The sequence below is a fragment of the Sander vitreus genome, unplaced genomic scaffold, assembly GCF_031162955.1.
Source record: "Sander vitreus isolate 19-12246 unplaced genomic scaffold, sanVit1 ctg441_0, whole genome shotgun sequence".
Lineage (NCBI taxonomy): Eukaryota > Metazoa > Chordata > Actinopteri > Perciformes > Percidae > Sander > Sander vitreus.
In genome coordinates this window covers 1,116-17,500 of record NW_027595554.1, presented here as the reverse complement: position 1 = coordinate 17,500, position 16,385 = coordinate 1,116, and the positions used below count along the sequence as shown (strand labels likewise).

General features: G+C 37.8%; 1 protein-coding gene across 1 annotated transcript in view; it reads left to right on the top strand.

Annotated features, from left to right (window-relative positions):
- The window catches only part of LOC144514079 (caspase recruitment domain-containing protein 9-like), a 20,201-nt gene extending 4,351 nt beyond the window's left edge, over positions 1–15,850 (top strand). The window contains exons 5-12 of the mRNA XM_078245263.1: positions 5,038–5,244; positions 7,267–7,340; positions 7,482–7,707; positions 11,705–11,830; positions 13,903–14,091; positions 14,208–14,259; positions 14,436–14,563; positions 14,928–15,850. Coding sequence (XP_078101389.1) covers positions 5,038–5,244; positions 7,267–7,340; positions 7,482–7,707; positions 11,705–11,830; positions 13,903–14,091; positions 14,208–14,259; positions 14,436–14,563; positions 14,928–14,990 — 1,065 coding nt within the window. The 3' untranslated portion in view covers positions 14,991–15,850. The remainder of the gene's footprint in view (positions 1–5,037; positions 5,245–7,266; positions 7,341–7,481; positions 7,708–11,704; positions 11,831–13,902; positions 14,092–14,207; positions 14,260–14,435; positions 14,564–14,927) is intronic.
- Positions 15,851–16,385: the final 535 nt, after the last annotated feature.

Sequence of the window (16,385 nt, the reverse complement as noted above, 5' to 3'; positions counted from 1 at the left end):
GCTCCACCTAGTCACTCAAGGTACCAAATATTTCATTTGGGCAATTTCCTTAATTGCTCATCAGCAGCACCTGATGAGCAATGAGCCTTATTCCAGATTGCAGCACATTTCGACATTGCACTTCTGTATAATTTTCGAGAAACACCCTGTGAGGCAACTATGTCAAGATCAGTCGTGGCAACAAGATTCAAAGTATGCACGGGACATCGATGGTGAGGTGGCAAAAAAATGTTTAGCTCTGCAGAACTGCAGAGACATCAGCAAACTGCACATCATCTGTGCTAGCCATCTCATCATACGCTTCACACCCTCCATATTCATTGAATGCCTTAACGAAATTGCTACCATTGTCAGTGACTGTGGCACTGACTTTGCCTTGGATCTGGAATTCTGCATGAATCTGACTAACTTTGGCAGCAATGACATCATAGGTGTGGCAGCCCCTTATCCTTTCACATGCCAACGCAGCAGACTTTCGATCTAATGTCTCTGGCTCAATCCAGTGACACGTGATTCCCATGAAACTCCTATGATGAGCTGTCCATATATCTGCTGTTGTGCACACGGTTTGAACATCCTGAAGAGTTTCAGTAAGTGCCTCCTTCATATTTTGACATCCCCTTTCAATGCGCTGCATCAATGTTTTTCTGCACATGGGTGTCCTACTCCCACTAATTCTTGCAATCATCTCACGGAATGAGGCATTCTCCACTAATGAAAAGGGCTGCACATCTGCAATTATGAACTCAAGAACCAAGCACTTGGTTCACCACCATCATCTGATGCCATTTCTGCTCTTTGCAAGACACTGGAATGCTTCCTCTAAAATAAAGAAAGACAGAAAGAGCACAAATTAATAACACTGACATTGTTTTAGCACTATCCTGAACTTTGCTAGCCAAGTGGTATGAGTATTGTATAACAGCAGGAGCATGCATGCAACTAAAACCATGTGGAAGCATTTAAACATATAAAAGCTTCCATAGTAGCGTTACTAACAAGTACCCGAACAAGCAGATTGTTGTATTTGTAGTCCTGAACTGCATACTACAAATATCTAACCACAGTCTAAGCTACCACGAGCTAACGTTAGCTAACATGTTAAACGGTGCTAGTCAGTCTTTCAACGGCTCTGGGGCTAGTTAATCAGCACGTAGGAGAATGTAAAGTCACACGTCAGCTATAAAACAGCAAGGTGACCAGTAACACTACAGCAGACGACTACCCCTGGCTAATTAAAATAACTTTCTTTAAGATGCTTCTTCAGGTTGGAGGTGGAGTCATTAGACGCTGAAAGGAGGCTGGTGGCTGGCAGCAGAGGCTGCACTGCACAGTTATATTTTGTTCTCCCTGTTCTTTCTTTAATGTGAAACGCGGTTTGTATTTCCAAGATAGAAACCATTCCTGCTCTCTCTGCTCTGTTGTGGCGGTTCCGACTCCATTGTGACTGATCACGCAAACGGCGCATTTTTTCGTTTTCATATTGGGGCTTCTGAAAAAATGCGTGGAGTTGCCTTAATTTATTCAGAGAGTGAATAAACTCGTGAAACAGAGAAGTATTGTCATGTAATCCATTGATTTCAACAATGTAACTGTATTCTAAATACCAACTATTTAAATTGTAACTGTAACGGAGTACAGGTACTCATCATTTGTATTCTGAATACGTAACGCCGGTACACGTACTCCGTTACTCCCCAACACTGTGTGTGTTTGTGTTAAAGCGTTGTGTTTGTGTTAAAGCGTTGTGTTTGTGTTAAAGCGTTGTGTGTGTGTGTTTGTGTTAAAGCGTTGTGTTTGTGTTAAAGCGTTGTGTTTGTGTTTGTGTTAAAGCGTTGTGTTTGTGTTTGTGTTAAAGCGTTGTGTTTGTGTTTGTGTTAAAGCGTTGTGTTTGTGTTAAAGCGTTGTGTTTGTGTTAAAGCGTTGTGTTTGTGTTTGTGTTAAAGCGTTGTGTTTGTGTTAAAGCGTTGTGTTTGTGTTTGTGTTAAGCGTTGTGTTTAGTGTTAAAGCGTTGTGTTTGTGTTTGTGTTAGCGTTGTGTTTGTGTTTTGTGTTAAGCGTTGTGTTTGTGTTTGTGTTAAAGCGTTGTGTTTGTGTTTGTGTTAAAGCGTTGTGTTTGTGTTAAGCGTTGTGTTTGTGTTTGTGTTAAGCGTTGTGTTTGTGTTTGTGTTAAAGCGTTGTGTTTGTGTTAAAGCGTTGTGTTTGTGTTTGTGTTAAAGCGTTGTGTTTGTGTTTGTGTTAAGCGTTGTGTTTGTGTTTGTGTTAAAGCGTTGTGTTTGTGTTTGTGTTAAAGCGTTGTGTTTGTGTTAAAAGCGTTGTGTTTGTGTTTGTGTTAAAGCGTTGTGTTTGTGTTTGTGTTAAAGCGTTGTGTTTGTGTTTGTGTTAAAGCGTTGTGTTTGTGTTAAAAGCGTTGTGTTTGTGTTAAAGCGTTGTGTTTGTGTTTGTGTTAAAGCGTTGTGTTTGTGTTAAACGCGTTGTATTGTGTGTGTGTTTGTGTTAAAGCTTTGTGTTTGTGTTTGTGTTAAGCGTTGTGTTTGTGTTTGTGTTAAAGCGTTGTGTTTGTGTTAAGCGTTGTGTTTGTGTTTGTGTTAAAGCATTGTGTTTGTGTTAAAGCGTTGTGTTTGTGTTTGTGTTAAAGCGTTGTGTTTGTGTTAAAGCGTTGTGTGTGTGTGTTTGTGTTAAAGCGTTGTGTGTGTGTTTGTGTTAAAGCGTTGTGTTTGTGTTTGTGTTAAAGCGTTGTGTGTGTGTTTGTGTTAAAGCGTTGTGTTTGTGTTTGTATTAAGCGTTGTGTTTGTGTTTGTGTTAAAGCGTTGTGTTTGTGTTAAAGCGTTGTGTTTGTGTTTGTGTTAAAGCGTTGTGTTTGTGTTAAAGCGTTGTGTTTGTGTTAAAGCGTTGTGTTTGTGTTTGTGTTAAAGCGTTGTGTTTGTGTTTGTGTTAAAGCGTTGTGTGTGTGTTTGTGTTAAAGCGTTGTGTTTGTGTTTGTGTTAAAGCGTTGTGTTTGTGTTTGTGTTAAAGCGTTGTGTTTGTGTTTGTGTTAAAGCGTTGTGTGTTTGTGTTTGTGTTAAAGCGTTGTGTTTGTGTTTGTGTTAAAGCGTTGTGTTTGTGTTAAAGCGTTGTGTTTGTGTTAAAGCGTTGTGTGTGTGTGTGTGTGTTTGTGTTAAAGCGTTGTGTTTGTGTTAAGCGTTGTGTGTGTGTGTGTTTGTGTTAAAGCTTTGTGTTTGTGTTAAAGCGTTGTGTTTGTGTTTGTGTTAAAGCGTTGTGTTTGTGTTAAAGCGTTGTGTTTGTGTTTGTGTTAAAGCGTTGTGTTTGTGTTAAAGCGTTGTGTTTGTGTTAAAGCGTTGTGTTTGTGTTAAAGCGTTGTGTGTGTGTGTGTGTGTTTGTGTTAAAGCGTTGTGTTTGTGTTTGTGTTAAAGCGTTGTGTTTGTGTTTGTGTTAAAGCGTTGTGTGTTTGTGTTTGTGTTAAAGCGTTGTGTGTTTGTGTTTGTGTTAAAGCGTTGTGTTTGTGTTTGTGTTAAAGCGTTGTGTTTGTGTTAAGCGTTGTGTTTGTGTTTGTGTTAAAGCGTTGTGTTTGTGTTTGTGTTAAAGCGTTGTGTTTGTGTTAAAGCATTGTGTTTGTGTTTGTGTTTGTGTTAAAGCGTTGTGTTTGTGTTTGTGTTAAAGCGTTGTGTTTGTGTTTGTGTTAAAGCGTTGTGTTTGTGTTTGTGTTAAAGCGTTGTGTGTTTGTGTTTGTGTTAAAGCGTTGTGTTTGTGTTTGTGTTAAAGCGTTGTGTTTGTGTTTGTGTTAAAGCGTTGTGTTTGTGTTTTGTGTTAAAGCGTTGTGTTTGTGTTAAAGCGTTGTGTTTGTGTTTGTGTTAAAGCGTTGTGTTTGTGTTTGTGTTAAAGTGTTGTGTGTGTGTGTGTTTGTGTTTGTGTTAAGCGTTATGTTTGTGTTAAAGCGTTGTGTTTGTGTTTGTGTTAAAGCGTTGTGTTTGTGTTAAAGCGTTGTGTTTGTGTTTGTGTTAAAGCGTTGTGTGTGTTTGTGTTAAAGCTTTGTGTTTGTGTTTGTGTTAAAGCGTTGTGTTTGTGTTAAAGCGTTGTGTTTGTGTTAAAGCGTTGTGTTTGTGTTAAAGCGTTGTGTGTGTGTTTGTGTTAAAGCGTTGTGTTTGTGTTTGTGTTAAGCGTTGTGTTTGTGTTAAAGCGTTGTGTTTGTGTTTGTGTTAAAGCGTTGTGTTTGTGTTTGTGTTAAAGCGTTGTGTGTTTGTGTTTGTGTTAAAGCGTTGTGTTTGTGTTTGTGTTAAAGCGTTGTGTTTGTGTTAAAGCGTTGTGTTTGTGTTTGTGTTAAAGCGTTGTGTTTGTGTTAAAGCGTTGTGTGTGTGTTTGTGTTAAAGCGTTGTGTTTGTGTTAAAGTGTTGTGTGTGTGTTTGTGTTAAAGCGTTGTGTTTGTGTTTGTGTTAAAGCGTTGTGTTTGTGTTAAAGTGTTGTGTGTGTGTTTGTGTTAAAGCGTTGTGTTTGTGTTTGTGTTAAAGCGTTGTGTTTGTGTTAAAGTGTTGTGTGTGTGTTTGTGTTAAAGCGTTGTGTTTGTGTTTGTGTTAAAGCGTTGTGTGTGTTTGTGTTTGTGTTTGTGTTAAAGCTTTGTGTGTGTTTTGTGTTTGTGTTTGTGTTAAAGCTGTGTGTGTGTGTGTGTTTGTGTTAAAGCTTTGTGTTTGTGTTAAAGCGTTGTGTTTGTGTTTGTGTTAAAGCGTTGTGTTTGTGTTTGTGTTTGTGTTAAAGCATTGTGTTTGTGTTTGTGTTAAAGCTTTGTGTTTGTGTTAAAGCGTTGTGTTTGTGTTTGTGTTAAAGCGTTGTGTGTTTGTGTTTGTGTTAAAGCGTTGTGTTTGTGTTTGTGTTAAAGCGTTGTGTTTGTGTTAAAGTGTTGTGTGTGTGTTTGTGTTAAAGCGTTGTGTTTGTGTTAAAGTGTTGTGTGTGTGTTTGTGTTAAAGTGTTGTGTTTGTGTTAAAGCGTTGTGTGTGTGTTTGTGTTAAAGCTTTGTGTTTGTGTTTGTGTGGTCTTTGTGTTTCAGGAGGTCTGGTCCCAGCAGCAGCAGCTGAAGGACCGCGAGCTGAGGAAGCTGACTGAGCGCGTGCAGAAGCTTCGGGAGGATCGCGAGCAGCTCAGCGAGGAGGTGAAGCAGCTCCGAGATCACAACTACAGTCTCATGGTCGACATCAACACTCTGGGGAGGGAGAAGAGCGCCGCCCTGCTGGCCAACAGAGACATGCAGATAGAGGTGAGAGCTCCGAGCACAGACAGACAGACAGACAGGCAGGCAGGCAGGCAGGCAGACAGACAGACAGACACAGGCAGGCAGACAGACAGACAGATACAGGCAGACAGACAGACACAGTCAGGCAGACAGACAGACAGACAGGCAGGCAGGGGCAGGTGGGCAGACAGACAGTACACAGTAGTTATGTATAACGATCAGTATATAATCTATGTGATACATACTGTGTATGTATTTAATATGTGATAGGTACTATATAGGAATTTTCTGTAAACTGCAGATTTCTTTGTAGAAATATTTGCAGCTCCAGAAATATCCATTCAGGGTTATACAGGTGCTGGTCATATAATTAGAATATTATGAAAAAGTTGATTTATTTCAGTAATTCCATTCAAAAAGTGAAACTTGTATAATGTATACATTCATTCCACACAGACTGATATATTTAAGTGTTTATTTCTTTTACTTTTGATGATTATAACTGACAACTAATGAAAACCCCAAATTCAGTATCTCAGAAAATTAGAATATTGTGAAAAGTTTCAATATTGAAACACCTGGTGCCACTCTAATCAGCTGATTAACTCCAAACACCTGCAAAGACCTTTAAATGGTCTCTCAGTCTAGTTCTGTAGGCTACACAATCATGGGGAAGACTGCTGACTGGACAGCTGTCCAAAAGACGACCATTGACACCTTGGACAAGGAGGGCAAGACACAAAAGGTCATTGCCAAGAGGCTGGCTGTTCACAGAGCTCTGTGTCCAAGCACATTAATAGAGAGGCCAAGGGAAGGAAAGAGATGTGGTAGAAAAAAAGTGTACAAGCAATAGGGATAACTGCACCCTGGAGAGGATGGTGAAACAAAACCCATTCAAAAATGTGGGGGGACTCACAAAGAGTGGACTGCAGCTGGCGTCAGTGCTTCAAGAACCTGCACGCACAGGCGTATGCAAGACATGGGTTTCAGCTGTCGCATTCCTTGTGTCAAGCCACTCCTGAACAAGGCACAGCGTCAGAAGCGTCTCGCCTGGACTAAAGACAAAAAGGACTGGACTGCTGCTGAGTGGTCCAAAGTTATGTTCTCTGATGAAAGTACATTTAGCATTTCCTTTGGAAATCAAGGTCCCAGAGTCTGGAGGAAGAGAGGAGAGGCACAGAATCCACGTTACTTGAAGTCCAGTGTAAAGTTTCCATAGTCAGTGATGGTTTGGGTGCCATGTCATCTGCTGGTGTTGGTCCACTGTGTTTTCTGAGGTCCAGGGTCAACGCAGCCGTCTACCAGGAAGATTTAGAGCACTTCATGCTTTCTGCTGCTGACCAACTTTATGGAGATGCAGATTTCATTTTCCAACAGGACTTGGCCACTGCACACAGTGCCAAAGCTACCAGTACCTGGTTTAAGGACCATGGTATCCCTGTTCTTAATTGGCCAGCAAACTGGCCTGACCTTAACCCCTTAGAAAATCTATGGGGTTAAGGTCAGGGCAGCAAACTGGCCTGACCTTAACCCCATAGATAATCTATGGGGTAATGTGAAGAGGAAGATGCGATGCTCCAGACCCAACAATGCAGAAGAGCTGAAGGCCACTATCGGAGCAACCTGGGCTCTCCTAACACCTGAGCAGTGCCACAGACTGATCCACTCCACGCCGCATTGCTGCAGTCATTCAGGCAAAAGGAGCCCCAACTAAGTACTGAGTGCTGTACATGCTCATACTTTTCATGTTCATACTTTTCAGTTGGCCAACATTTCTAAAAATCTTTTTTGTATTGGTCAGTAATATTCAAATTTTCTGAGATACTGAATTTGGGGTTTTCATTAGTTGTCAGTTATAATCATCACAATTAAAAGAAATAAACACTTGAAATATATCAGTCTCTGTGTGATGAATGTATACATTATACAAGTTTCACTTTTTGAATGGAATTACTGAAATAAATCAACGTTTTCATGATATTCTAATTATATGACCAGCACCTGTATTTCTGTTGGTACCCTATTGACATGTGCGTGTGTGTGCAGGTGGAGCGTCTGAAACACACCGTGATGCGAGCTGAAAATCAGACTAAATTGCTGAGGCGACGAACACTGCAGGAGTACACACACACACACATACACACACACACGCACACACACACACACAGAGACACAGACACGCACACACTTTTTGCTTTTTTCATTTGTTTTCTACAAAGTAACATTACCATTTTTAAATGTTAAAATGTGTATTTTCAGAGCAGGAGTCTGGTTCTGCCCAAGGGGAACGTCTTCCACCTCAACAGACTGGAGGAGATGAAAGAGGAGACGCAGGAAGAGAAGAAAGAGACGCAGGAAGAGAAACAGGAGGATAAAAAGGAGGAGACGCAGCAGAAAGAGAGTCCAGCTCCTGTTCAGATGAACCTCCTGACATCAGTGTTTAAACTGAGGAGAGACCTGCACCGAGCCGAGGAGCAGAGAGACAGGGTGATTATATTATATTATTATACAGAGAGACAGGGTTATTATATTATATTATTATACAGAGAGACAGGGTTATTATATTATATTATTATACAGAGAGACAGGGTTATTATATTATATTATTATACAGAGAGACAGGGTTATTATATTATATTATTATACAGAGAGACAGGGTTATTATATTATATTATTATACAGAGAGACAGGGTGATTATATTATTATACAGAGAGACAGGGTTATTATATTATATTATTATATTATTATACAGAGAGACAGGGTTATTATATTATATTATTATACAGAGAGACAGGGTTAATATATTATTATACAGAGAGACAGGGTGATTATATTAATATACAGAGAGACAGGTTGATTATATTATATTATTATACAGAGAGACAGGGTTATTATATTAATATACAGAGAGACAGGGTGATTATATTATGTTATTATACAGAGAGACAGGGTTATTATATTATATTATTATATTATTATACAGAGAGACAGGGTGATTATATTATTATACAGAGAGACAGGGTTATTATATTATATTATTATACAGAGAGACAGGGTTATTATATTATATTATTATATTATATTTGATAGGGTTTATTATATTATATTATTTATATTATATTATATTATTATATTATATTATTATACAGAGAGACAGGGTTATTATATTATTATACAGAGAGACAGGGTGATTATATTATTATACAGAGAGACAGGGTGATTATATTATATTATTATACAGAGAGACAGGGTGATTATATTATTATACAGAGAGACAGGTTTATTATATTATTATACATAAGAGACAGAGTTATTATGGGTTATTATATTATATTATTATACAGAGAGACAGGGTTATTATATTATATTATTATACAGAGAGACAGGGTTATTATATTATTATACAGAGAGACAGGGTTATTATATTATATTATTATACAGAGATACAGGGTTATTATATTATATTATTATATTATTATATCAGAGAGACAGGGTTATTATGTTATTATATTATATTATTATACAGAGAGACAGGGTTATTATATTATATTATTATACAGAGAGACAGGGTTATTATATTATATTATATTATTATACAGAGAGACAGGGTTATTATATTATATTATATACAGAGAGACAGGGTTATTATATTATTATACAGAGAGACAGGGTGATTATATTATATTATTATATATTATACAGAGACAGGGTTATTATATTATTATACAGAGAGACAGGGTTATATTATTATATTATTATACAGAGAGCAGAGGTGATTACATTATATTATTATATTATTATACAGAGACAGGGTTATTATATTTTATTATTATACAGAGAGACAGGGTTATTATATTATTATACAGAGAGACAGGGTTATATTATTATATTATTATACAGAGAGACAGGGTGATTATATTATATAGTGAGACAGGGTTTATATTATTATATACAGAGACAGGGTGATTATATTATATTGTATATTATTATACAGAGAGACAGGGTTATTATATTATATTATTATACAGAGAGACAGGGTTATTATATTTTATTATTATATTATTATACAGAGAGACAGGGTTATTATATTATATTATTATATTATTATACAGAGAGACAGGGTTATATATTATATTATTATACAGAGAGACAGGGTTATTATATTTTATTATTATATTATTATACAGAGAGACAGGGTTATTATATTATATTATATATTATTATACAGAGAGACAGGGTTATTATATTATATTATATTATATATATATTATATTATTATACAGAGAGACAGGGTGATTATATTATTATACAGAGAGACAGGGTGATTATATTATATTATTATATTATTATACAGAGAGACAGGGTGATTATATTATATTATTATACAGAGAGACAGGGTTATTATATTATTATACAGAGAGACAGGGTTATTATATTATATTATTATACAGAGAGACAGGGTTATTATATTATATTATTATACAGAGAGACAGGGTTATTATATTATATTATTATACAGAGAGACAGGGTTATTATATTATTATACAGAGAGACAGGGTGATTATATTATTATACAGAGAGACAGGGTTATTATATTATTATACAGAGAGACAGGGTTATTATATTATATTATTATACAGAGAGACAGGGTGATTATATTATATTATTATACAGAGAGACAGGGTTATTATATTATATTATTATACAGAGAGACAGGGTGATTATATTATATTATTATATTATTATACAGAGAGACAGGGTTATTAAATTATTATACAGAGAGACAGGGTTATTATATTATATTATTATACAGAGAGACAGGGTTATTATATTATATTATTATACAGAGAGACAGGGTGATTATATTATATTATTATACAGAGAGACAGGGTTATTATATTATATTATTATACAGAGAGACAGGGTTATTATAGTATATTATTATACAGAGAGACAGGGTTATTATATTATATTATTATATTATTATACAGAGAGACAGGGTGATTATATTATTATACAGAGAGACAGGGTGATTATATTATATTATTATAGTATTATACAGAGACAGTGTGATTATATTATATTATTACAGAGAGACAGGGTTATGATATTATATTATTATATTATATTATTATACAGAGAGACAGGGTTATTATATTATATTATTATATTATATTATTACAGAGAGACAGGGTGATTATATTATTATACAGAGACAGGGTTATTATATTATTATACAGAGAGACAGGGTTATTATATTATATTATTATATTATTATACAGAGAGACAGGGTTATTATATTATATTATTATATTATTATACAGAGAGACAGGGTGATCATATTATATTATTATATTATTATACAGAGAGACAGGGTTATTATATTATATTATTATACAGAGAGACAGGGTTATTATATTGTATTATTATATTATTATACAGAGAGACAGGGTTATTATATTATATTATTATATAGAGAGACAAGGTGATTATATTATTATACAGAGAGACAGGGTGATTATATTATATTATAATACAGAGAGACAGGGTTATTATATTATATTATTATATTATTATACAGAGAGACAGGGTTATTATATTATATTATTATACAGCGAGAAAGGGTTATTATATTATTATACAGAGAGACAGGGTTATTATATTATTATACAGAGAAACAGGGTTATATTATTATACAGAGAGACAGGGTGATTATATTATATTATTATATTATTATACAGAGAGACAGGGTTATTATATTATATTATTATACAGAGAGACAGGGTTATTATATTATTATACAGAGAGACAGGGTTATTATATTATATTATTATACAGAGAGACAGGGTTATTATATTATATTATTATACAGAGAGACAGGGTTATTATATTATTATACAGAGAGACACGGTTATTATATTATATTATTATACAGAGAGACAGGGTTATTATATTATTATATAGAGAGACAGGGTTATTATATTATATTATTATACAGAGAGACAGGGTTAATATATTATATTATTATACAGAGAGACAGGGTTATTATATTATTATACAGAGAGACAGGGTTATTATATTATATTATTATACAGAGAGACAGGGTTATTATATTATATTATTATATTATTATACAGAGAGACAGGGTTATTATATTATATTATTATACAGAGAGACAGGGTTATTATATTATATTATATTATTATATTATATTATATTATTATACAGAGAGACAGGGTGATTATATTATTATACAGAGAGACAGGGTGATTATATTATATTATTATATTATTATACAGAGAGACAGGGTTATTATATTATATTATTATATTATTATATTATGTTTCCAGATGTTGTCGGGTGTAAAGAGTCTGCTGGGTGCGTTTGTTTCCAGATGTTGTCGGGTGCAAAGAGTCTGCTGGGTGCGTTTGTTTCCAGATGTTGTCGGGTGTAAAGCATCTCTGCTGGGTGCGTTTGTTTCAGAGCGTGGAGGAGAAGGAGGAGTTGGAGCTGCTGTGTGCTCAGCTGAAGGGAGAAGCCCGGATGTACCGCCAACGAAACAAACAAACCCTCCGACAGCTGGAGGAGGTGATCCGAGAGAGAGACAAGGTGAGGAGGCGTCTATTTCAACAAAATCAAGCAAGAAGATGCATTATGTTGGATAATGCATGTCCACAAACTTCTATATCTCAGGGACGATAGTTGTACCATTAACTTGAAGGACCATCTTCTGTTTTCAGACACATTTCAGAGGCCTGTATGAAAGCGTCTTATATATATATATATATATATATATATATATATATATATATATATATATATATATATATATATATAAATCATATTGTAATATTAAGTATTTTAGGGCCAGTGCTACTTAAAGGCTAGCTTCAGTTTCTTCCAGTGTGACCCTGTTTTCTCATGTTTTTGTGCCTGATGTGAACAACAACCTTTGACATTGGTCCATTAGCAGGTGATTAAATCAATGTAACCCTCCTGTTTCCTCGGGTCACATTTGACCCATTTTTAAAAAGTCTCTATATCAGAAATTTGGGTTTCTTTCAACAAATACCGTGGATGGTTCCGTACAACGTTCTTTAGTGTAAAAGAAATGAGTTCACTACTCTCAGTTAATTTGGGTATTTTATTAGATTTTACAGCATTTGAATAAAGTAGGGCTGTCAAAATAACGCGTTAATTTTGATTAATTAATCTGAGAAAGAAATAAGGCAGATTAATCCATTCCATATTGAGGTTTGACCCGGAGCCGTTCTAGCCCCATTGGACTGTAAAATGAAGGAGGAGACGAGAATGTTCTGTCTGGATTATTAATGAACATTTACTTATAAAAATCTTCTTCCTGCCAACCCTGGCTACTGAAATCTGGTGCCACTGATATGTCTGCTCTTCTCTCTGATGCTCTGAAACACAAACACCGCTGCACATGACGCTAGTTAACACTATACTCAACAGCAGCTAACGTTAGCCTACCGCTAGCTAGTTAACACTATACTCGACAGCAGCTAACGTTAGCCTACCGCTAGCTAGTTAACACTATACTCAACAGCAGCTAACGTTAGCCTACCGCTAGCTAGTAGCTGGATTAAACAGGGTTAAATGCTGACAGCTAACACTAAACGGTGTAAAGTGTGACTGTGTTTTACTGTAGAGGATTCAACACCGGGATGTAACAATCTGCAGCTGCCGTCGGAGAAACAACACAGACGGGGCGTTCAATGAAACTGGTAAACTACAGCCTCGTGGTGCATTTGAAGTTATTGTAAATGTCCTTTACCATCTGGTGGTTGTTTTTGTGAAATAAGTTATTGTTATTGTTATACATTATTATTAATCATTTGTTGTTGACCATATGGCCTTAGCAATAAACAAGCTGTTCTTTAATGTCACCAACTCTTGTTTAATACCTTTTTATTTATTTATTTATACTTTTTTTACTTTCTTAAAAAGTATTGGTTCAGGCACCGTTAATTATGTATGTGATTAATTTCGAATAATTAATCACAGAGTATGCAATTAATTAGGTTTTTTTTTTAATCGATTGACAGCCCTAGAACAAAGATTTATAGAAGGTTGAAAAAAGTGACAAAAATGCTTAAAAAAAACAAGAAAAACTTCAAAACAAAAATCGATAGAGACTTCAGGAAAAGCTTCAAAAACTGATAGACCTCGGAAAAAAAGTGACAAAAAAAGTGGGAAAAAAACCTTCAAAACGTCGAAAAAGATGACCAAATTCATTTAGACCCAGAATGACAAAAAGCTGCGTGGTCGACGAGACGACAACATGAGGGTTGAGAATATATAAAAAGAGACAGAAGGGGGCAGGTTAGCTCAGTCGGCAGAGGGGGTGCACATGTGTAGAGGTTAATTCCTCGACGCAGAAGGTCCAGGGTTCGAGTCCGACCTGAGACAGTTTTCCTGCATGTCTTCCCCCCCCCCCTCTCCTTTCATATCTCAGCTTTCCTGTCCCATAACGCCAGAAATGCCCAGAAACAGAGACAGAAGATTGTAAAAGCCAAGAAAGGAAGACCCAAAAATACAGACACATACAAGACATTTATCCCCAAACCCACCAGGCTGCCGACTAAAACAAAAACAAAGTAGTAGTTGTAAAGATGTTGTTGATGATGTCATGAAAGCAAAGCGTGTGATTGGCTGTCCAGGCTCTGGCGTCGCGGGCGGAGCAGCAGGAGGAGGCGCGGCTGCTCCTACAGGAGAAGGACCAGTACCGGGAGACGGTCCGACAGCTGACGGAGCAATCTGATAGGCTGGAGCTGCTGCTTCTCAGCTCGCAGGGGGAGGAGCTACAGCTGAGGACACGCCTCCGCAGACTCACCTCCAACACTCACCAGGTGTGTGTCTGTGTGTGTCTGTTTCTGTGTCTGTTTCTGTGTCTGTGTGTGTGTCTGTGTTGATATGATGATGATGTAATGATGATGTAATGATGAAGGGTCTCTCTCTCTCTCAGGGTGAGAGGAGCAGTGAGGAAGAGGAGGAGCCAGCAGAGAGCGCTGCTAAAGGTGAGAGTCAGGTCACCTTTCTTTATATTTATATTATCAGAGACTCAACACTCAGCCAGCACATTTACACTCATGTTGATCAATGTGCTTCTTCATGAATGAAATGTGACCTGTGTCATGTGACCTGTGTGATGTGACCTGTACCATGTGACCTGTACCATGTGACCTGTGTGCAGGCAGCAGCGAGGAGGTGCTCAGCGGGACGTCGGGAGATAACGAGGAGGTGGCAGCGCTGCAGCAACACGTCTCTCCTGTAGGAGGCGCCGCAGAGTCTGAACACAAGCCCAGCACTGATGCATCATGGGTAAGTTACCTGTTAGTTTATCTCTCAGGGGGTTTTAATTTACAGAAGGCTTCTCTCGTCGCATAAATCCTAATCTCTGAGCTTTTTCTCACAAATAAGTCTGTCTGTCTCTCTAACTGCCTGTCTGTCTGCCTGTCTGTCTAACTGTGTGTCTGTTTCTCTGTCTGTCTGCCTGCCTGTCTGTCTAACTGTGTGTCTGTTTCTCTGTCTGTCTGCCTCTGTGTCTGTCTCTGTCTGTCTGTCTCTCTAACCGTCTGTCTGCCTGCCTGCCTGTCTGCCTGTCTGTCTGTCCACCTGTCTGTCTAACTGTCTGTCTGTCTCTCTGTCTGCCTGCCTGTCTGTCTGTCCACCTGTCTTTCTGCAGGATGAGAAGACAGACGGCTGTCTGCCCTTCAGGAGTCGACCGAACTTCTTGTACCGCAGGTAAATATCTGAGTCAATAAACATGTCAGAGCGTCAGAATGACAAGTCCTTGTGTCATCGTGTACGGATAAGAATAAGATTACTGAGTCATGGTGTCAGTATAACAGTATACTCTGGAGGGATGTTCTGATGGAAACTATGGCTAAAGTTTTGATGACAATTATTGTAAATTGTAGGTTACACCTTAGTGTATGTGGGAGTTTCATTGGACAAGATTCACATTTACGCTTTTACTGTTTGGACTGTCATTTGTTGACAGACCATGTCATTATGATACAGAAAGGAAAAGACAGCACTGCATAGCACAAAGAAAAAAACAAAAAAGAAATGTGAACATAGTACAATCTTCTTAGGGAAAACTGTACATGCAGTTCTGTAGGAATTACAGTGCAGTCTCCCTTCTTCTCTCTGGCTGTTGGCCCCGTCCAATTCCTTGTCCTTCCATTGTCAGACATTGTAACATTGTGTTGTGCTCTCTCTCTCTCTCTCTATATATATATATATATATATATATATATGATTTGTTCATGAGAGTCACCTGGGAGCACTTTACCAATTCAGGACAGATTTAGAAAAAAAGTCTAATGGAAATATCCATCCATCCATCCATCTTCATCCGCTTATCCGGGGTCGGGTCGCGGGGGTAGCAGCTCCAGCAGGGGACCCCAAACTTCCCTTTCCCGGGCCACATTAACCAGCTTCGACTGGGGGATCCCGAGGCGTTCCCAGGCCAGGTTAGAGATATAATCCCTCCACCTAGTCCTGGGTCTCCCCCGAGGCCTCCTCCCAGCTGGACGTGCCTGGAACACCTCCCTAGGGAGGCGCCCAGGGGGCATCCTTACCAGATGCCCGAACCACCTCAACTGGCTCCTTTCGACGCAAAGGAGCAGCGGCTCTACTCCGAGCTCCTCACGGATAACTGAGCTTCTCACCCTATCTCTAAGGGAGACGCCAGCTACCCTCCTGAGGAAACCCATTTCGGCCGCTTGTACCCTGGATCTTGTTCTTTCGGTCATGACCCAGCCTTCATGACCATAGGTGAGGGTAGGAACAAAAACTGACCGGTAGATTGAGAGCTTTGCCTTCTGGCTCAGCTCTCTTTTCGTCACAACGGTGCGATAAATTGAATGTAATACCCCACCTGCTGTGCCGATTCTCCGACCAATCTCCCGCTCCATTGTCCCTTCACTCGCGAACAAGACCCCAAGGTACTTGAACTCCTTCACTTGGGGTAAGGACTCATTCCCTACCTGGAGAAGGCACTCCATCGGTTTCCTGCTGAGAACCATGGCCTCCGATTTAGAGGTGCTGATCCTCATCCCAGCCGCTTCACACTCGGCTGCGAACCGATCCAGTGAGTGCTGAAGGTCACAGGCCGATGATGCCATCAGGACCACAT